At 47.5% G+C, this 22,731-nt stretch overlaps 1 protein-coding gene across 6 annotated transcripts in view; it reads left to right on the top strand.

The window, feature by feature from the left end:
- The window catches only part of GALNT18 (polypeptide N-acetylgalactosaminyltransferase 18), a 390,932-nt gene that overhangs the window by 149,005 nt on the left and 219,196 nt on the right, over positions 1 to 22,731 (top strand). For all 6 annotated transcript variants that reach the window (XM_077113997.1, XM_077113999.1, XM_077113998.1 and 3 more), the window contains exon 2: positions 19,950 to 20,142. In XM_077113997.1, coding sequence (XP_076970112.1) covers positions 19,950 to 20,142 — 193 coding nt within the window. The remainder of the gene's footprint in view (positions 1 to 19,949; positions 20,143 to 22,731) is intronic.

Raw genomic sequence — 22,731 nt, 5'->3', positions numbered from 1 at the left:
CGCTGCCCTGTCTGCCTCTGTGGGGCTCTCTGTGGTCCCCAAGAGAGGCCTGAGCCACAGATGAAGGAGAAACCCAGTGAAGGCTACGTCGAGGCCCGCCTGGCTGTGAAGCTCCGGAACCACGAATAATGAGGGGCAGGTTTTCAGAGCTGTCCTGATGCCTTTCATCTGCTCCCTCTGTGATGTCCCTAGCTACAGGCGGGTTCCGGGGTTTGAGGCCTTCGTTAGTTCTGCACTGTCTGAGTGCAGAAAGCAGACTGTCTCCTTTATGCTTATAGCAATTCAGGCAAGAAAGCACACTGTCTCCTTTGTGCTCATAGCAACACAGACTGCTTTTCCTGGCTCCTGGGATCCAAAAATAATATATTAAGAGCTGGCTTCTTTGCAGTGCCCTGGCTAAAGAGTGCTGTGCTCTTCTGGGCCTGTCTTAGCCCAGGATACTCTCCCTGCTAAAACCCTGGGTGCACCTGCAGGGCCATGTGCCTGAATGAGCACCCATCTCTCCAGTCAGCCAGCCATCCCGCTGTGGTGTGATTATGCATGAGCAATATCCCTGTTCACCTATCCATCTCATACTGAAGTGTAAGGCCCTGAAGGCAGAGACCGTGGGGGACCCATGTCATCCCTCCTGCACCTGTCCCCATCACCGACCCCTGCAGCACCTGCCACAGCCTTAGCAGCAATGGTTGCTCAGTAAGCCAGGCCTTCTTGACATGGAAGGGCACCCCGGGATTTCTGAGAGTCCTATGAGGCCCCCTGGACTGAGAATCCTGCCTCTAGGTGACTTTCCTTTACTTCTCCATCCAACTCCATGCAGCCCCAGCCTTCGCAGCTTTTCCCGATAGAGCTGGTTGGAGGCATTTTTATCTGTTTCTTAAACTGTGTTCTAGAAGGGAACCACTGCATCAGAACCACCTGAGGAGTTTGTGGTATAGAGAAAAGGTTCAGAATCACCAAAAAAGACTTAATTTTTTGTTAAGAACTACACTGCAGGAAGAACACTCATCAGCTGGGGGTTCGGGCCACCACAGCCCATGGCCTTGATAGGCTATTTCTCCCCCTAAACTAGACTATGTCCAACGCCTCTCCAGGATTTACCTTGGGGAGGAGGAATTTTGATGCTCAGGTAGAGAAGATGAGGCATTATAGGGCTCAGCAGGGGAGAGGAAAATAAGAAACCAGACCATGCAGTCACAAGTTATTGAACTTCTGCTTGAAAGATGATGATGAGAAATTACTACACCTGAAAAAGTCATCATAAATGTCCAGTATAATATATATAACAAAGTACGCTATTTGTTCAGGGGATAAAACATTACGGATTGCTTGGAGCTTTGGAATATTTAGAATTGACGTGGAGCTCTGTTGATTAATCAGGGAAGGGCTAATTTTGGTATGATTAGTTACTAATTTCCCTGCTTCAGACCTGCTGCTGTAGAATCTGTGGGGATGGAACATCTTGGGGTGAATCTAAATGTTTCACAAACTTGCCAAATGATTCTTGGGGACACACAGAATTTGGAAACCATCACCCCAACCCCGTGGTCCTAAATCTTGGCGACATTTTGGGATTACCTTGGGGGATGAAAAGAAAACAAAACAGAAAGAAGGCTGGACCACCCCCCAGAGACCTTTTTTTTTCATTGACAAATCTTCACACACATACATTCCATACATGGTGTACAATCAGTGTCTCACAGGATCGTCACATAGTTGTTTATTCATCACCCTGATCACTTTTTAGAACATTCGCATGATGCCAAAAAAAGAAATTAAAAGAAGACACTCATACATACCATATTCCTTACCCCTACCTCTCCTTGACCGCTAGTTTTTCCATCCACCCAATTTATTTTAACTCTAATTGCCCCTATTATTTATTTTTTAATCCATATTTTCTTACTCATCTGTCCATACTCTGGATAAAAGGAGCACCATACATAAGGTTTTTACAATCACACTGTCACATTGTAAAAGTTATATCTTTATATCATCATCTTCAAGAATCAAAGCTACTGAAACAGTTTCAGCTACTTCCCTCCAGCCACTCCAATACACCATAAACTAAAAAGGGATATTTATATAATACATAAGAATAACCTCCAGGATGATCTCTCAACTCTGAAATCTCTCAGGCACTGACACTTTATTTTGTCTCATTTTTCTCTCTTCTCCCTTTCTCAATCTCTTGATGTTACCTCCAGGTCATCCCGGGATTTCTGTCCCACGTTACCAGGGAAATTTAGACCCCTGGGAGTCATGCCCCATGTAGGAGGGAGGACGGTGAGTTCACCTGCCAAGGTGGCTTAGAGAGAGAGGCCACATCTGAGCAACAAAAGTTTCTCTCCTCCAGAAACTTTTGCTCAGGGCAGGGCCTGGGCATCAGCGGGCACTGTGGGTGTGGTTGGTGCTGCTGTTTTTCCCACCAAGTGACTTTTAGGTTCGACAACCGGGCTGACAGCCGTGACCTCAGGGATAGTGCCAGTCTGTGGGTCTGTGTACACGGGAGTGTGTGTGGATGGATCTCCTGGGCTGACCCCTGCCCTCAGAGACATTTGTGGCTGGGCCCCTGGTATGGTTTCCTTCAGAAATATGTCCACCCAGAGGTCAGGTGGGCACGCGGCCTCTGCTGTGCTTGGAGGATCTTGCTGGGAGCCATGAGAAGAGCTTCCCCCCTTGCCCCTCCTGTCTGGTCTGGGTAAGAAAGGGCTCTCTGGAGGAGCAGCAGGAGCCAGGCGGGCCTGGGCAGAGTTCTGGTTATGGAGCCTGCTGTAGCCTTTGCCTCCGAGCAGTGAGCCTTGACGCCCAGTATCAGCTTCTGCAGTGTGGGAGAGCTGGCTCAGTCCTCCTCCCCCTGCCCTCCTGCAATGGGCATATATGGGTATGCAGCTGGTGGGCACATGCAGGGATGCCTTTTTTCTCTCTTTCAAGGGCTTCCCACTTCCTGGACCCCAGGTTAGGAAGAGGCAGTCCTCCAAACTCACTGCCCGTGTTCAGAGGTGATCGACTTACTCCCATCTTTTATTAATCAAAGACAATGTAGCTATTAAGCAGGGCTTCTGATTCCCAGTAAGCAAGGCCTTTTGTCTCTGTGGCTACTAGAACTCTAACACAAAGCCTAGGAAAAGGGTCCTTTCATTGATCTGTGTGTGTCCTTTTTGCTGGACCTACCTGAAGATCTGAATAAACACCCTGCCCTAGTGCTCACCTTCTGCCTTCTCTCCCTCTCACTTCTCTCTCCACATCATCTTCAGCAAATCCCCTGTTCTAGTTTGCTAGCTGCCGGAATGCAATATACCAGAAACGGAATGGCTTTTAACAAGGGGAATTTAATGAGTTGCTAGTTTACAGTTCCAAGGCCAAGAAAATGTCCCAATTAAAACAAGTCTATAGAAATGTCCAATCTAAGGCATCCGGGGAAAGATACCTTGGTTCAAGAAGGCCAACGACGTTTAGCATTTCTCTCTCAGCTGGAAGAGCACGTGGCGAACATGGCGGCGTCTGCTGGCTTTCACGGGGCTCTACCAAAAAAGGGGACTCTCTCCAAAATGTTTCCTCTTTTAAAGGATTCCAGTAAGCAACTCCACCTTCAGTGGGTGGAGACACACCTCCATGGAAATCATCTTATCAAAAGTTACCACCCACAATTGGGTGGGTCACATCTTCATGGAAACAATCAAAATGCTCCCACCCAGCAATATTGAATGAGGATCAAAGGGCATGGCTTTTCTGGGTCCACCACAGATTCAGACTGGCACATACCCTAACCTTTCTGGTAGAATGAATGGCTCAGCCGTGTGCTCTGCCCTGGAAATGAGGCAGATAAACTACTAGCTTGTGGGGTTCAAGCCATTTTCTTTAACCCTGGAACCCTTTCTTTAAAAGATTCCTTTGTGGAATTCCAATAAATTAACAAGCTAAATTAGAACTGCTCTGGTAAAGGGGGAAAGAAGAACCTCAGACATTCCCTGTGCCCTATGTGGAATCCTTTGAAAATCACTGGCCTAGATACATTATTTTCAATGGGGAGCCATATGCCCTTCTTACGGGGGTTCCTATCAGAGTCTGAGAAAAGTGGGGTCAGGTGGCACAGCTATTTTTAAAAAAGCATATTCCAAAATGACCATTGCTTTGATTTGTTTTCAGTTGTGACATTTATTTTCAAATTTCAAATAATATGAAAGAAGGGTAGAGATTTTAACATTAATGAAAAGGGTGCATTGGTTTATAAAGTTTGAAATTGTTGATCTAGGTTGGTGTTTTTCAAAATGCAGGTCATAACCCATTAGTAAGTCATGGAATCAATTTATTAGATCATGACCAGCATTTCTTTTCAACAGAATTGTGTAGAATAAAATATATCAGAATATGTCACATATAATAAGGTTAAACATTATTTTATAAACTGTTTTTTTCCCTTATGTATACATGCATGTATGTTCTGGATGTGATATAAAATACAGCTTTTACTATAGATTATGATCAGAAAAGGCCAACGAGCACTGGTCTGGATGATGAATGATTCCTGTGGCTGTTCTCACGCCCTCCCTGCCCCCGCCCCCCCCATGTGATTTGGTCTCACATCTACATTTGGAAAATCTGCTGACCCGCAGTGCTGGGCAATGCACTGATAAGGAGTGCCACGAGGCAAGGGCTGGGTGAAAAGTCAGAACTGCTCAAACAGGATAAGCCAATCCCCTAGACAAAGAGAGAGCCTCAGGTCCCTTCTCACAGTCTACAATTTAATTTTTCCCAGATTGGAGGTTACTCCTCCTGGAGCCTGGCAGGAAGTGAGGAGGTTAAGGTAGAGTCCACTTTCCCTAAATCCATAGGCCAGTGAGCTCGTGACCCATTAGTAGGTCATGGAATCAATTGATGAGATCATGACCAGCGTGACCAGGTGTGTCTTATGTATGTGGGTGTATGACATAGGTGTGGGGATAGTCTGGGGGTCTCCTCCTGATACTGCTGTCCGCAGAGGACTTTGCCATCTCCAGGCTTCTCTGGTTCCTGGAGGCTGCTCTTAGGCCCCTGCACAGCAGTGCTTCCAAACACCACATGCCTTGTGGCTTTTGTTTCTTTGGCTGCTCGGATACCATGGACCTCAGGATCAGAGGGCAGCCCGGGAGCCTGGAGGAGGGTCAAGGATCAAGCTGTGAGGAATTCTCAGTTGTTCTCTGAAGGCGATAGCTCAGGAGGGTGGGAATCCCTGTTTCTGAGCATGGGCTGTAGGGTGGTATGACAGAGTAGCCTGGAAGAAAAAAAGGTGCTGCCGGCCCTCCCACTTCTCCAGCCTAGGGAGGGGTCTGCCTGGATGCACTGATCCATGGAAGACTCTCAGACCTTGCCATTAAGCGGAGTTGTCCTGCTGGGTTAGAGGCTGGCTTGTCTATTCTACGCCGTCCCACCATTGTATTTTGGAAGCAGATAACTTGTTCTGTAGGTTTCGTAGGTCCAAAGACAGAGAGGAATTTGGCCCAGGAGGGTCCACACCCATAACTGATTACGATAAGACTTTGTGCTTAGAGTTGTTACTGAAATGGCATAACACTTCTGTGATATTGGGATTAGGTGAATGTATTTTGCATGTGAAAAGAGTATGTCATTTTTGGGGTCCAGAGGGTAGGTTGAACCAGTGCAACCCCAACAAACACAGGTTCTTAATTTTAATCTACTTTCCTGCAGGTGTGACCCCACTGTAAATAGGACTTTTGGAAGATGTTACTTTAGTTAAGTTGTGGCCCAACTGAATGAGGGTGGGTCTCAATCCACATCAGAGGTGGCTTAACGGAGCAGCCATAGGAGCTGGAAAGCAGGAAGTCAGCAGAAACCCAGCAGAGATAAGAGAGGACATTGCCCTGAGAGGACTAGAAGCAGAGATACAAGCTGAGAAATTCCAAAAATTACCAGTCAGTACCACATGCTACAGCCTTGAGAGAGGAAGCAAGCCTTCTAGCCTCTGAAAATGTGAGCCCAAAATCCCTGTTGCTTAAGCCAACTCATTGTGTGGTATTTTTGATAGCAGCTCAGGCAAAAGTAAGACACCTACCCACCCTGACCTTAGCAGAAATGAGGGTGAGGGGCTGGAAGCAGAGGCAGGGCTGCCTTGGGCATCCTAAGGCCTCTTACTCCAGAGCATTGGAGGGCTCTGGATTGCCTCCACCTTCTTAGGGAAGAAAGAGGAGCTGTGTTCTATGTTACTCTGGGCACCAGACACTGGTAGGGGAGAAGAGAATGTAATGTGCCACCACCTGACAAATTTCCACTGTTTTTATTCATAATTCTATCCAGCATCCACCTTACCTGCCTTACAGCAATAATAACATTAACATTAGCAATATTTCTATAGTACATAGAATGTGAGAGGCTCTGTTATTAATAGTCTTCAAGCCTCACAATGATGCCACAAGGCATCATTAGAAGACTGAGGCACAGGGAGGTTAATTGACTTGCGCAGAGTCACACAGCTAGTAAGTGAGGATGCCAAATTCCAAACTCTGATAATGTGATTCAGAGTTCTTGCATGTCACCATCATGCTATGCAGCCTTTTAGCATAGCAGCATCTCCATACAGGCTGAATCAATCAATGACTATATGGAGTTTAACTTTTACCTCTGTGTGCCCACCAGGTAAGGTAGGGCGAGCCAACACGTCTTCCTCAATAGCTAGGGGATGTCAGGGAACTTCTGTCTAAGCCAGAGGAAAGGACATTAGACCTGGGCCCGTGTTTCTTACCTGAAGAGGAGATGCTTGTGGGCCAGTGCAAGGCTTGTGCAGGGGTGTGCCCTCTCTGAGGTTACCCACCGATCCACAAGGAGTGGCCTTCAGGAGGAACCCGGGGCCACAGGCTGTCTGAGCAGAGCACTCACCCTTAGCTCAGAGGTCTCCTAGGAAGGAGGAGTGGCTGGCCTGCCCGCTGACGCTCCTCTCTGGACAGAGGAACAGGCTTTATTGTGAACTTTGAAAGTCCATTTGTAGAACAAATATTCATCATCGTGGAGGTTCCTGAAGAAAATTCCAACTGGCTGGATAATCCTGAGACCCGCTGAAGAGGCCTTGTCTGACCTTGTGCGTGGGGTACCCATGTGGATGCTTTTCAAAGCCCTTGGCTGACAGAGATAGATAAGTGTGGATGCCTATTCACTGTGCCTCGGACATCTAGTTTCTTGGTCAAAAGCCTTTGCTTATTTTGCTTGGCTGTAAGCCAGGCCTGCCTCTTTCCTCTGCCTCAGCTACCCATGGAGAATGGCTGGGTTGGTAAATTAAGAATTTGCTAGATGGAAAGGACTAAATTTTTCCCCCTTTCAAAATCGTGGACATGGCGATTTTTTGCACATTCTCCATCAGACACATGCTGCATTTATAACAGTGTTGAGACATCATACTGGTTTTCACATCTTTCATGTGATAAATATTTTCACCGTCATGCTCAAGAAATGGATTTTGTTTGAAAATGGCCTATTTCGTTTGATGGCTTCTTTGACATGGATTCAAAGTCTTTTCTGGTCCTACGGGGGCCTGGGGTTGGGAGGGCCCATTTGCTAACTTTTTCAAAGGACAAATCCACTTCTCCTCTCTGCAGTACAGCTACGGATGCCCAGGCTGGGAGATTTACAGCTGAGGACAATAATGAAAAGACGTCAGCCAAGCTTCCACCTGCTGGGATTGACGGTCCTCTCAGCCCAGGCTGGTTACCACTGGGGCATCAAGGGGCACGTGGTAGACCCCAAACTCCTGGGTCTTTGGCTCCTATTCCCCGCTGTAAATTGCACGTAAAGATTCAGATGTGGGTTATTTAACAGTAAAGCCCCATAATATTTCTCCTTGCAAGTTTGTTTTTACAAGTGTTCTCTCATCTTTGAGGTGACACGTTTTTAATGATCTTGCTACATGCAGTGAGCAGTCGCTTGGGACTAGGAGAATCCATTTTCGGGACAAGCCATCGTGGGCTGCTGTGGGCTCAGTAACAGACTCTGTGTGTGTGTGTGTGTGTGTAGCTGATTGTGTGCCCCCATGTGTGAGAATGCAGGCTGTGGTAACTGAGTGAAATGGGAACTCTGCTCTCCTCTCTGGGTGAACAGCCCCCACAACCTGTGTTTAATTTCCTCCCCGCTCCACATCTGCAGAGCACCTCTTACCTTCCTGCCAGCCTGACAAATAGGTTGCAGGTGCTTCTGGAGACCCAGGCACCAGCACCGAGAAAGGGTCCCTGAGGGAGGAGTTTTGCCGGTTTTCCTAGGGTTCCAGTTCTGGGGTTTGGCTACCTCAGTGGGATTAGAAATACTTACCAAGCAGGTTGCTTTTTCCCAGAGCCAGTTTGCAGGAAATCTTGTAGGTGGTAGAGCAAGCACTGAACAGGGAACACAGAAGCTTTGTTTCCTTTCCCAGTTCTAAAATCATCTGCTGCCTGTGTGACCTCAGGCAAGTCTTTAATGCCTCTGTTTATTCATAAATTGAAGGGGCTGAACTAGGTCTAAAGGTTCCAGATGGGACATTCGGCACCTGGGTGGAAGCTGCCCCTTCGTGTGCGAGCCGGAACCAGTGCTCTGAGCTACCTGATAATCTCAGCATTTCAGGATGGGAAAGGATCTGAGAGATCATCTAGCCCCACCCCCTCGTGTTTACTGATAAGAAAACTGAGGCCAAAGAGTGGGGTGCAGGACTTGCCCAGGGCTGTGCAGTGAATGAGCTGCAGAGCCAGGAATAGAAGAACCACCTCTTACACCCTGGCAGTATTCGCTCTTCTTTGGCGATACTGAATCAGAGTAGGGTCCCGGACCTACAGCCTCGGCATCCCCTGGAAATCTGTTAGAAATTCACATCCCACCCCAGACCTGCCGAATCAGACACTCTGAGGATGGGGCCCTGCAATCTGATTTAACAAGCCCACTAGGTAATCTGAGGCATACTAATACTTGAGAACCACTGGTCTAGAGTATGCTGCTGCTCCTTTAAGACCAGAAAGGGAGTGGAAGCGGGCAGGCGCCCACTTAGTGGCTCTTTGAGACACAAGAGCAAAGGGTGGAGCAATATAGAAGCAAGGTGCACACCTTCTTCTTGGATCAACAAAAGGGAATTGGGATTCAGGCTGCAGGTTTCCCAGGGCAAATACTGGTAGCATGTTTCAGTGTCTAGAAAGGGGCCATGCCTACTGCAGGAGCCTGAAGTTGAGGCCGGCTGCAAAGGGCACGTTCCTCTCTCCCTGCCGAGTGCATCTGTGTCAGGAGCAGCCTGCCACTTAAGCATCAATAGGGTCGGTCCAGCTAGTTCATTCCAAGAAATTGATGCATCGAAGCACTGTGTTTTATGTGTGAATAGTGAGGTGTATATTTAGAAGTGCGGGTGCTCGGCTCCAGGCTGTCAGCATTCAGGGAAAAGAAATGATGGTCTGTGCTTCAGAGTTCATTATATCTCCTAGGCAGAATTCTAGGTTTAAAAGGTTGTTTTGGAGTAGCAAGTAATGGCACATATAAATCCTGGTTCCTAAGATACAGACATTTGTCACTCCCTAAAATGAGTTTTTCGCATGTTTTTTATGTGGTTGGCTTGGAGCATAAAAACTTGGACTTTTTAATGGCAGCTTTCAATTCTGCATAATTTCTAATCAAATCTGTTTCCATTTCTGTGAATGTGTTTGCCCATGCTGAGGTCTGGCTGGCCCCTCCTTGCCTCGGCCAACTCGGCCACGGGCTCAGCCCCTGAGTACCCCCCTGTGCGAGGCAGGGAGAATATGGCAGCTCAGCCCAGCCGGAGTGGCTATGGAATTTGGCTCTGAGACACCATTATGCAATATCTGGAGTGAGCTTGCAGAGTCAGAATGTTTTCCTGTTTCTTGCCTGCCATGTCAACCCAGACTGAAATGATTTTTCATCTCCTAGATCGTGATGCATTCTCCAGGTCCTAGCTAGGGCTTGCCTACCCACCCTGAATCCTAGCCCTGGGCCCTTGCCAGCCCCCTCTTTCTCAGGGTGCTGATTCTCCCATTCCTGGCCTTGTCCGGAGGCCTGTTCTCAGTGACTTGAACACCCAGAATCGCAACTGTCTTTGCCCTTCTCAGATGGGGCTGGATGGAGCCGCCCTCTGTCCCAGCCAGGTGGGTGAGCATCGTGTCCCAGGAGGCCCGTACCAGGCAAGTTAAGGTCTGTCCCCAATGGAATGACACAGAGCAGCATTTCAAGGCCTGCGTCCTTGTTCGGCTGGAGGCAAATCCTAACTCCTGCTTCTGTGGCACTTCCTGTGGGCTGGGCAGTGTCCTGTGTGCTTCACTCAGATGCGCTCCTTTAATCCTCTTCAGATGGCATATGAAGTCACAATGAATTGTCATTGAGCAGCGGATTTTAATCGTGCAGGACCTAGGACTGCCAGCGCACTTTTCTTCCTATTTATTCCCAGCCCTTCCCTGTCAGATTCTGCTTCTTTCTCCTACCAGTTCTGAGGATTACTGGGAGAGGAAGCTTAATTGTGTGGGCTATTGTCCAAGACCTTCAGCTTATGTTCTAAGGCTCCTCCAACCAGAGAAGAGGGGAGACTTGTCCTTCTTAGGACTCTTGGCATATCAAAGCATATTTAAAAAAAAACAACAAACCTGAGAAATTTTCCTTGGGAGCTCAACCATAAGCAGAGGCATAATGTCTTGCTTTGCCAGGTATATGAAAAGCACCACCTCTCCACATCCCCCCACCATAAAGAAAAAAACACAGGAAACAACAAAACAAAACAAATACTGGCTCCATCTTGAAGAAGAGAAATGGAGGCCCAGAGATCAGAGCTTTGCCCAGGGATAGAGGTGACATTTCGCTGAGCCTTCCTGATGCTCATTCTAGCCTGCTTCCCACAGCATCTCACTGCCTCACTTTGTCTGTCTCTGTCCGGGCACCGTGGCTGGGATCTGGACCACAGAGCTGGGAGGTTGGGAGAGGAGGGGGTGGCGCATATCCCAAGTCCACGCTGAGGCAGCGCAGCAGATGGAAAGCTGAAGGCGGCCCGGGCTGGATGCCACCGTCCCCTCCTGCAGCGGTTCTGTGTGTGGAGGTGTGAGTCCAGCCCTCATTAGCAGTGCTGGGATGAAACAGGCTTTGATGCTCTATGGATGCAGCCTTGGCTACTCGGGTGCTGCTGGAGCTTCAGGCTCCTTGGGTGGGGGACAATGGTGACTTCCACTGGAGATTTGCTGAAAGCTGATAAGAGATATGTACATTTCTGAACATTCAATTAGCCCTTTTCTTTTTAACCCCAAATAAAAATGTAACAGCTCAAGAGTGAAAGAAAAAAAATTTTTTTTTACTCTAGTGTAGACTTAAAATGGGTGTATTTTATGGTTTTTAAATTATACCCTAATCGGGCTGTTAAAAGTTTTTTTTTAAAAGAATGAAGGAAAGAAAAACATACTTAGAATTTTTCTTCTGGGATATTCAGCAAGGTTCACTAAATTATTTAATGCTTAGCCTTCATCTTTGTAAAAGGATGACTTCACAGTGACTTTCCGTAGCAGCCTGAGAATCTGTTCCCATTTCACAATTGATGGAAATGGACACATGAGAGGCTTAGGGTCTTGACCAGAGAGAGTGAATAGCAGATTCAGGTATGGGGAGAGAAGGGTCCTGAGAACACTCCAGAAGGAGGACCAGCAGGAGGGTCACCTATACCTGTCTCCAGGATAAACTCTAAACACAGGCTCCTGCGCCTGAGGTAGGCAGCTACCTGGGACCCAGGCCCGCCTGGCTCAGTTTCTCTCTCCTCCTCATTGGGTTCTGGACCTCATCACCAAATCCCTAAAGCTTTAACTTTGAGCATGACTTGGGGGCAGAAACAAATAGTGGTGGCTACAGCACCAGCTGCAGGGCGAAAGCTAGATGCCTTCCCCCTACCCATCCTCAAAATCTTCTTAGCTGTCCTCTTTGCCTGAGAGTAACATCACAACATGCAAGAAGGCCCTATCAGCTTCCTGGGAAAACATCCCCAAAGGTGTCCAAACTGAAGCACTAGATGCCGAGCTGCCACTTCCAGTGAGCACACAGCTCAGCTGGAGCAATGGGCTGAGGACACTCAGTGACCCGAGCCTTGTCCAAAGTGGTTCTTTCTGTCCCCTTAGCAAGCCTAGACCAATTCTGCCACCCCAGCTCCGAGGTGGGAACCCTAAACCACTTGGACTTCCACCAGCAACAGTGGACTGTGACCCCACATAGTGCCTCATCCTAACGTCCAAGGAGCGGAGATGGGATGGGAGCTGCTTTCTTGCTATAGCAAGAGGTTTGGGTCACAGACTCTCCTGCAGCTACTCTCCAAAGCACCAGCACTTCTCAGTTTCCACTTGCAGCTAATCACATGGTAGTGGCTTGCAAGGTGGCTCAGCTTCAAATGTTGGGGATCTCCAGGGAACTGGTCCTGGAATGAGTAGGCAGTCAGAATCGGTCAGGGATGGGTACCACTAAAATGTCAGTTTCATTCTGAAATCCATTTTCTTTCCCTTCCATCGTCCAGACGTGGCACTGCCTAGACCCTGGAGCAAAATCCAGTGGGGCCAACTCTCTGTTTGGCCCTCTCACAGAAGCACCCACCCCTCATGTGGGTATTCTTCCTGCGTTCAGCATCAGTGGCTTCAGGATCTCAAAAGCCTAGGCAGGTGCCTGTCCGATTAGCCTATGCACAGTGCTCAGATCTGCAGCTTTTGCTGCATTAATTGTTCAAAGCTTCTCAAGGCTGCTTTCTGCCCCACTTTCCTCTTGTCTCTGTGAATTAGTGTGGAATCTGTCAGGACATGAGTATCCATAATTCTTTGCTCTCATTAGCGAGCTGTGCATCAGGCACTGTGGGTATATCTTTGAGACCACATCGTAGCATTTCCTGGATGCCCCAGGTGAGCACTATTAGAACTTTTCTGGAAAACAGGGCCACACACATTGAAGACTGGGCATTAACACGGGGAAGCAGGTTTGCTGATTCTTGTTCACTGCGGCCGTCTGAGGAAGAACTCGAGCAAGTCACAGCTAAAATACATGTAACACGGGGCTGGTCAGAGTAGGTAGCAGGGATCTGGGGCTCCTGGCTGGGCCAGGCATGTGCCTTTTAGATCCTGGCTTGCAAAGAGATCTGGAACATTCCAAGAAAGAGACCAAAGCACCTGGGTAGCAGAGCTCCAAGCGGCAGCTGTTTATCAATGTTGTGAAGGCATTTATATATTTTAGCAACTGGTATGAACTAGTGCAGACCAACTGAAGGACCTGAAGTTATGTCAAGTCCTTGAGTCAGGGAGTGTGTCCCTGGCCCAAGATATGGAGTTGGGGCTGTGGTCAGGAGGAGTGCCCTATAAGGTCTCCGAACTGCAGTTTCTTATCTGTGATGGGAAGTACAGTCGCAGCATCACAAGGCCACTGGGCAGCTTTAGTGAGGAAGGCAGGAAGGCCTGGCCTCACAGCTTGGCTGGGGCAATGCAAGGGAATTGGGGGACACTGTATTAGGGGTCAGCTCCAGGGTGAAAAGTTTTGCAGTCACTCACATTGGGCCTGCAGATCCCTGAGTAACGTACTTTGCCACTTTGGACAGTGCCTTTTATGATGTTTAATATGTTCAGCTTTGGGATGAGTGATCATAGGTTCATCAACTATCTCCAAATGATGTGGCTGGTCGCGTGCCTTCAGACTTGCAGTCTGCACCGTGGATCTCCCTTTCCTGATCCACTGGCCTTCTCAGCCTGGGGAGGCCCTGGCATTCTGATTCTGTTTCCTTGCTTTTCGATCTGTACAAACATCTGTCCTATGGCCTAAGCTTCACTCCATACTCTTTCCTGCCTCCACATCTCTGCTCTCGGTTGTCCCTCTCTGGGGTCGTCCTTGCCTAGTCTGAGCTCATTTCTTCAAAGTCTAACTCAAGTGTCCCCTCCTCCGGGAAGCCTTCCCTGCAGCCACCCATCCCCACCCCCACGTCCCCTTCAGGGGCCACATGGGATTTCACACACCTTCAGAACACTGAGCATATTCTCTTGGCATTATTTGTCTATATGTTTGCCTTTTCCACCAGACTGGATGCTCTTTGAGAATAGAGACCAAGTCTGAATAATGTTTGTATTTCAAATACCCTGCATTAGGCCTGGCGGGGCATAAACTTAACTAAATATTTGTTGATTAGCTGAAAGAGGAGCCAATTCCATTTGGGGGGTGGAGCTGAAAGTGAGTCCCCAGGCTGAGTAATTAAGGAAATTCAGCCATTGGGGGGCCCTCTCAGGATAAGACTGAAGTAACAGTCCCCAGATGTGCTGGCTAGACTGGAAAGGGTATTTTGGGGATGGGTGGAAACGACTGTTCCCTGGGTCCCACGGAGGTGCTGTGCCCAAGAAAGGAAAGATGGTTTTCTCTGAGAAATGTCAAGGACAAGAAAGAAATCAATCTCTTTTCCCGTTGGTGTCAAAAAATGCCATGTTTTTGCACAAACCCATCAAACATAGCTTTTCTCTTCAAAGAGGGGAATGATTAGTGTCCTCTCGGGGGATTCTTCCTGAGTTTGTTGATGAGGTTTTTTTTGTAACAAGCACCTTGAGGATGAGCTGGAACTTTGCAAAAAGAACCCCATGAGCTGGGGCTGAGGAGAAGGAAAGAGACACCTGACTCTCAGGCCCTCTGTGGCTTCGCTGGACACTCCCTGAAGGCATCATCTTAGGACAGTTTTCTGGAAATCTCAGTCTTCCCACGTCATTGCCTTCCACACCTGTTGCTAGGAGAAGGGCTGTTGGAGCCTTGAATGGGCTCTTCCTGATTCTGAGCCATTCTGGGTGAGAGCAGAGAAAGAGAGAGAGGTAAGAGTTGGCCAACAACATTCTCTCCCTCTCTTCTTATCTTCTTTCTTCCTAGATTTCCTGGGTTCTTATCCTGTTTGGATGCTTGGGAAAGATGCCAGGTAATTCTCTATTATCAAGGAGCCCTGGGAGAGGGGTTGTCTTCTAATGGTCATATTCCCTGGAACTATGTAAGCAGCTTTAACTGCGTACAAACAAACATTTGCTGAAGAGTCCTGGCTAGGACATTACACTGAACTGGAATTTGCTCTGGCCCTGCCTTCACTGGCTTCACGCTCTTGCCTGCTGACCCAGGACTCTGGCTCCCTTTCAACTCCATCTGAAGGATTTGGGGGGTCCCCTAGAGGACAAGGGGTTCCTGACTCCCCCTCCGACCTGCTGCTACTGCCCTGTTCATTCATTCTACTGACATTGATTGAGCACCTACTAGGTGTCAGGCACTTTTCTAAGTGCCAGGGATGCAGCAGGGAACAAAACAAATCCCCCACCTTATAGAACTCACATTCTTATCAGGGGAGACAGACCACAATAATAAACAGGTAACACATGTAATGGGTGCCAGAGGAAAGAGTGGGGGAGGGAGGTGAATGTTTAGGGAAAGCCTTGCCGAGAAAGCGATTTTCGTGTAAAGATGTAAAATAGTGAGGCCCTGAGAATGTAGAGAGAAAGTGCAAAGGTGCTGAGATGAGGTGCTCCTGGTGAGTTTGAGGGTCAGGGTGGCTGGGTTGGAGGACAAGGAAGTAGTGGTAAGAGGTGAGCTCTGAGGTGTTGGGGGGGTGGCCATAGGATCCTGATCACGGGGTCTTGTAGGTGAAGGAGACAGGAGGCCTTTGGCAGGTGCTAAGCAGAGCGGCCGTAATGTGTCTCCTCTGGCCTGCGGGGTCTCTGCAGGTCCCACTGGGGTCTCCCCCACCTGCCTGAGCCTATTGTTCATGGAAGATCAGAGAAGATAGAGGAATACCTCTATATTACACACATGTGGCCTGGGTCCCATGTGTGGCTAGCTGGTAAAACAGCTCTTAGAGTTTTCCCTCTCACCCTGTTCCTCCACCTGAGCAGGGCCTGGGAGAGGAATGAATTAGAATAACAGTCTCTGTGTTGTACTCAGAATCCTCCAAACACTTTCTTGCAAACACTGGCTCTGCTACTGGGTTGAGTTCATGATGCCTGGCTCAGTGTCTGTCATGAATGAGTTCCCCCTTGGGAAGTCCTCAGGCCCCCTTGGAGATGCACAGCTCTCCAGTTACCCCATCGATGGGTCAGACATATCCCAGCGGGTCTGTACCCCAGCAGGAGTCACAGCCTGGTGTGTTGCCTTGTTCCTGAGTGAGAAACATCGTGGGTCTGGCCCCTCACAAGGTATAGCCAGATAACCCTGGGCCCCTGCAAAGGATCCTGCTCAGGCACTTTGCTGAGGCATTTTGTGTGTCACCCCAGTCATGTCAAAGGTGGTTCTTCTGTGCTGGAGGACATATAAGTCTGCTTCATCCTGGAGAGAGAAGGGAGCTGGCTCTGAGAGTGGTTGAGAGTAGGCTGCTGTGTGTGAACATGGAAATCCTTTAACTGGGGGCTAGAACTTAATGGCATTAGAATGTTCCAGAGCTGGGGGACCTAAGAGCAGGTCATCTTCCCATCTGAGCTCAAGAGGTATTGGTGGAGACATTCCCTCCAGGTCCTTAAAAGAACTGGCATTTATTGAGTGCTTCCTATGCACCAGGCACTGTGCTAAGCTCTTTACATGGACTGTCTTTTTCTTACTCACCAATATTCTTGGAAGAAGGCACTATTATTATCAACTCCCTTTTCCAGATGAGGAAAGGGAGGCGCACGATAAGGTAGACTAAACTGGTAGATGGTAGGGTTGGCATGTAAACCCCAGAATCTGATCCTATAACCGGGGCTTTTAACCAGTACTTTGAGAAGGAAAGAAAAACTAGATGCTGGTAGCAGAGGCAAGGCCCACTTAAACCATCAGCAAACTTTTTCTTAAAGAGTCAGATAGAAAATATTTTCCTCCTTGTGGGCCTTATGGTCTCTACCTGTCCTTATCACATGAAAGCATCCCTAGACAATATACAAATGAGTGGGCATACCTATGTTCCAATAAAGCTTTATTTACAAACATAGGTGGAGGGACAGAATAGGCCCATGAGCCATATTTTGCCACTCCCCGTGTAGAGGAAAGGATGTGGGGTTTGGAGGAAAATGGACCTTTGCTCAATGTACATGACAAACCGTGTGACCTTGGATTTGTCACTTAATCTTTTCATCTTCGATGTCCTTGTACCTGATAACTAAACACTGTTGGCTATTTATTAACTAATTTACTCATTTTGAATGTGTTGAACCACTTGTAAGCGCTGCATACAGTGCTGGGGTCTGAAGATAAGTCATGAACAAGACAGACGTAGACCTGCCCTTGTGGAATCAACTTCCTAGAGGATGAAAAAAGAGAGAACCCTGGATAAAGCAATCACCTAGCAGATGGCTTGACTTTTGGCAGGAGTTCAACAAGTATTAACTTCTTTTCCCCTGAAGTGCCCTGAACTCATCACCTGTTGATTTCATGTTTCTTGTCATTCATACCCATACTGAATAAAAAGAAGCATGTGATAGAACTCAGGACTTTAATATGTTTATAATACATTATTATGCAGCACCAGCCTAATTGTGAATCATTATTTTTTCATTAACTGATCTCCTTTTACTTGGTAATACCCATTTAGGTATTTGAGAGCAATAAAACTACATTTCTTTTAAATATTATATGATTCGGTTGGTTCACTGACATAGCTTTTTACTACCTCTCATTCAAAATGAATGAGTCATACATTCTTTTTAAGAGATAACAAGGGCCTTCAAGATCACATAAGCCTTGTGTGTCCCTCCAAGTGTGCTCAGTTGGGGTGAAGCCTGAGCAAGTGCACCCCTGGGTGCTGAGAGGTAGCTTTGGGCAGGCTAACATGATCCAGAAAACTCTTACCTTTTCTTAGAAATGCATGCGTACTCTGCGTTTTACTCCTTAATATAAGGGGATCTGCCTAATACATCTTTCCATGCCTTTCAGGAAATTTGATAGCCAAAACAATATGCCATGTCTGTCTTGGGAAATGTATGCCAGCTCATTGCCATGTAGAGGCAGTATTGTGCAGTGGTTAGGACCTCCGTCTCCAGAGACAGGCTTCCTGGGATTGAATTCCCGGTTACTTCAGTTCCTCCTGTGTGAACTGGGACAAATTTCTTATCTTTGTGCCTCATTTTCCTTGTCTATAAAATAGAAATATCCCACCTTACAGGGTTAGATGAAATAATATGTGAAAAATGCTTACGACAGAGCCTGGCTTGTAGTAAACCCTCAGTAAAATGTTAGATGTTATATAGTTATCTTAGGAAATGTACAGATCTCCAGTTTAGGATCTGTTCCAAGGACCTAACTGAGAGAGGAGAGGTGTATTATGCATATTCCTCAGTGAAATTAGGCCATTGCCTGTGAATCCCCATCCATTTACATGTCTGTTTTGCGTCTTTCTCCCTAAGGTCTCTGGCATTAGCAAGCTCTCTCTGCTTTTAGAATCAGGAGCGCTCTAATTTGGAGGAAGCTGTGAAAGTCCCTTCTCAGTGATAGCTTTTGCTCACTTCCAGTGATAGAGGCTTATTACGAACAGGAGCCCTTCTACCCTAGAAGGTTTCTGAGTATTGCAAGTTTTCTCCACTTTTCCCAGGCCTCGTCCTCCCTCCCACGTTGGCTTGTAGGAGAGTGCCCTCCCAAAACAGGTGGTTGTAAGAGCTGTGGTCTGTAGTTCTAATTTCCCCAACCTTGAAGACCCCAGAACCCTAGCCTGCCTCCACCCCACGTCATTAATTTACCTGGCATGCTCCAGTTGGCTCCATACTGACAGCTGAGGGGACACTGGCAGGTATCCCAAGCCTGTCTCTCTTGCTCCTGGTCTGCTTCTGCTTCCTTCTGGTCTCTTCTCATTCCAGGCTCCTGGCTCCATCTCTCATTTACGTCACATATTTATGAGCATGAAAGGTGCTATCCGGTGGGCTTGGCATCTCTGTCTGATTTTTGACCTTGAATGTTTTACTGCATATCTTTAGAACCAATTCCAAAGTCCTGGCAGATCAACCTTTATCTTGGTGAAATCTACCTGCTACCACAAAAGAGGGATTAAATGACCAGCAGGGTTTCCTAGCTGTAACAACAATTACTGTTTATTGTGCATTTATTTGGAGGCATATGCTAGCCTAAGTGTCAATTATCTTATATAATCCTCACAAAATCTCTGGGGAAATGAATGGATATGATTATCCCACATTACAAGTAGAGACATTGAGGCCCAGGCAGGTTCAGTGTTTGCTGTGGTCACATCACCGGTGAATGGTGGAACAGGAATTTGAATTCATGTCTTTATGAATCCAAAGCCTCTGCTGTTATAGGCAATAATCCTCCCTCCACTTCCTTGGACAGTTCCAGGGAATCCATGAGTTTTCCTTGGCCTGGTGTGTCCCTCATCCACAAAGTCTACCAGAGGGCCAATGAGCAGTGCCCAGAGGGTATAGCATACTGGGGATAGTTCGGCCATCATCTATGTCACTGGTTCCCTGATCTGATGGGTAGAACCTGGAAGTAGTCTCAAGGCTTAAAATGCTCATATCCAGGTGAATGGCACTGTGATGGAGTCAAGCATCTCAAGCAGGACCAGACATAGAGGGGGAGGTGAGCTGGCAAGAGCTGGACAGAGCAGTAGACTCCCAGCCAGGGGGCTGGGTATGGAGCAGGCTCAGGCTTAGTAGGGAATAGGGGTGCAAGCTGAGGAAAGAGTAGCCTAAGCCCAATTAGAGGACTGGGTCCAATATATCTGCTGAAGTCACAGGCTGGGCAAGGAGGACATTCTGACTTGAAGCCAGAGACCACTCAGGGTCACATCTGTCAGCTTCTTGGTTGACCTTCTTAGGAGTATCTCTATATCCCTTGTGCCTAGTTGTTAGATTGATGAATGGATGGAATGAATGAGTCTTTGGGAAGCATGAAGATTTGCCCCCAAAGATGGGATAAGACTGTTTTGCTCTAGGTGTGTTGTGAGGAAGGGGAAAGGGTTGGCATGACCTGTGCAGGGGTACTCTCTGACCCACTGTTTCATTATCCCTTCTTTCCAGAGGCTCCTGCCAAGCCTGAGGAGGCAGAGGCTGAGCCCTTTACAGACTCTTCTCTGTTTGCACACTGGGGCCAGGAGCTCAGCCCTGAAGGCCGGCGCGTGGCTCTGAAGCAGTTCCAGTACTACGGCTACAACGCCTACCTCAGTGACCGCCTGCCCCTCGACCGGCCCCTGCCTGACCTCAGACCCAGTGGGTGAGCAGAGTCAGTGATGGCCCCCTTGCCACCCTGCCTGTGGGGAGATGGGGTCACCACAGTGTGGGAAACAAAGCCAGGACTGTGCATCTGTACTTCTGGTTTCCTTTTCTACTTCAGCCAGACTTCAGCGTCTAAGCTTGTCTTGGACAAGTCGCTCTCCTCCTCTCTCAGCCTCAGTTTTTCTATCTGATAAGCAGAAGGGAAGCTTTCTTCCGTTAGAAATATTGAGGATTGATAATCTAATTTACTCTTTAAAGGCACTGAAATTATCTGGCATTCCTGTTAATATGTCATTTTAACCCAATTAGTTGCATTTTTATGAACATTTATTTTTTTTTTCCCCTCTAAATTCATTTTAAAGAACATCCATCTTCCAGGACTAACAAGTCATTACACCTGGCAGAGAAATCTATCTTGACTTCTCTCTTTGTTACAGAAGGATGTTCCGTTAAGGTTCAGTTAGAATTTTTATTACTCCTAATTATTAAAAATGTGAGCACGTACCACAGCAGAGAAAATCTCATTAACTTTTGTGAGCTCCCCCTTCCATACTTTTTCTTCCTTTTTCTCCTTATTTCAAAAATTTTCTTAAAGCTGCAAATCAGAGCTTTATATTTGGAATTCTCAGAAAACATCTAGCTGCCGGGTTTGGATGCTGTATTATTTTAGGGAATAGAGATCAGTTCAGCCCCACTGACATTTATTGAGCACCTGCTGTATGCCGTCTAATTGAAAATGGTTGTTCCTGGCTCAGGGAGAACCTGGCTGGACTCTAGGTATGAAAAAGCAGTTGAGGATCTACAAGGGAGAAGAAGAGTATGTATTTATTTAATGGATATTTACTGAGCACTTATTATGTGGTAGCATAGTCTATCCACAGGCATAAAACAGTGAACAAAGCAGACAAAAAAATCCATGCCCACATGGAACTTACATTCTAATTGGGGAAAGAGATACTAAAACAAAACAAATAGTCAAATATGTCACATGTTAGATAAAAGTAAATGCCAGAGAGAACTATAAAGTTGGGGAGGGAGCTAGGGGCTTGGGACTTTCTTATGGGGTGGTTGGAGGAAACCTCACTAAGCAGGCAGCATTTGAGCAAAGTCTTGCAGGAGGTGAGGAAAGCAAGCCATGTGGATACCTGGGAGAAGAGCTTTCCAGGCAGAGGGGCCAGCAAGTGCAAAGGTCCTGAGGTGAAACTGTGCTTGGCGAGTTTGAAGGTGAGAAAGGAGGCCCGAGTGGCTGCAGCAGAGCAAGCGGGAATTAGAGATGAAGTTAGAGGGGCGACAGGAAACAGACCAGAAAGAGCAATTGTTCTCAACTTTGGCTGTACATTTAATTCATCAGGGAGCTTTTAAAAATCCTGCTGCCAGGGCCACACCCCAGACCAATTAGATCAGAGTTTCTGCAGATAGCATTTAGCATCAGGTTTGTTAGAGCTCCCAGGTGATTTCAGTGTGCAGCCAAGTTTGAGAATTGCTGGAGAAAGCCCTGTGGTTTTTATTCTGTGTGAGATGGGGATCCTACAGAAGGGCTTGAGCAGGGCAGTAGCATTTTTAAAAGCCCCTCTGATTGCTCTGTTGAGAAAAGACCAAAGAGAGCAAGGATGGAATCAGGGAAAGACACGGTGGTGGTATGGACCAGGATGGCTGCAGGAAGAGGTGTTGAGATGGAGTTGATTCTGGTAATATCCTGAAGGTGACTTCAGTTGAGTGCTGCAGGGACTCAGTCTGCTGGGAGTCCATACCTGGGACTGGGGGAGAATCAGGTCTGATGTGGGTGGGACCAAGAGTCTCTGGAGAGAAGGTCCTAAGGAGGATTTGGGGCCTCAGGGTTCCTGCTTGGCCAGCACAGGAGCCCCAGCCTCTGCAGCCTGCTCTGGCACAATACACAGGCCCAGTTCAATATATGTTTGCTCTAAATTGAAAGCATAGTAAGAAGGAAGCCAAGGAAAGGGCAGCTCTTACAGACTGCAACTGATTATACCAACAGCCTGCATTTACACAGGACTGGACTTGTTGGTAATTCCCTTCCCATATGGACCACACCATCAGTACAGTGAAGGACGCGGGGAGACGGCATATTCTTCCCATTTAGGTTGAGGAAACTAAAGTTCAGAAAAATAAGTGTGAAGGCTGTTGGAGAAACAGCTGTGCTGAGATGGGGACTCATGTCTCCAGATGCCAAATTCTGGCCTTTGACTTGGGTTCACACCTGCATGGATTTTTCCTGTGGACATGCCACAGCACCCCCCACCCCCCCCGCCCCTTGCACACATAATTGCAGGGTTAGGAAAACAGGGAGTTGCAGGGGGCAAGGTGAGAAAGGCCATGTGGCCTTTTTCAGGGTGCATTTTAGAAGGAAAGCCCAGCCCAGGCGTCCACAGTGTTCCTAAGAATGGGCCCCTGGATGACTCTACGTAGGCAAAATTATGCAGTTTCCTGCTGAGCTGTTGGAGATGAGCAGTAATCATAATCGATAGACCTTCCCTCTGCACAGAGCTTTACAGTTTGTGGAGCTTCCACACCTCCCCTGTGCGGCAAGGCAGCTTCTGTCAGCCCCTTTTTATAGACAGACCAATGA

Source organism: Tamandua tetradactyla, chromosome 8 (genome assembly GCF_023851605.1).
Source record: "Tamandua tetradactyla isolate mTamTet1 chromosome 8, mTamTet1.pri, whole genome shotgun sequence".
Taxonomy (NCBI): Eukaryota; Metazoa; Chordata; class Mammalia; order Pilosa; family Myrmecophagidae; genus Tamandua; species Tamandua tetradactyla.
Note: the sequence above shows the minus strand (reverse complement) of the source record. Positions and strands in the feature narration are given on the sequence as shown.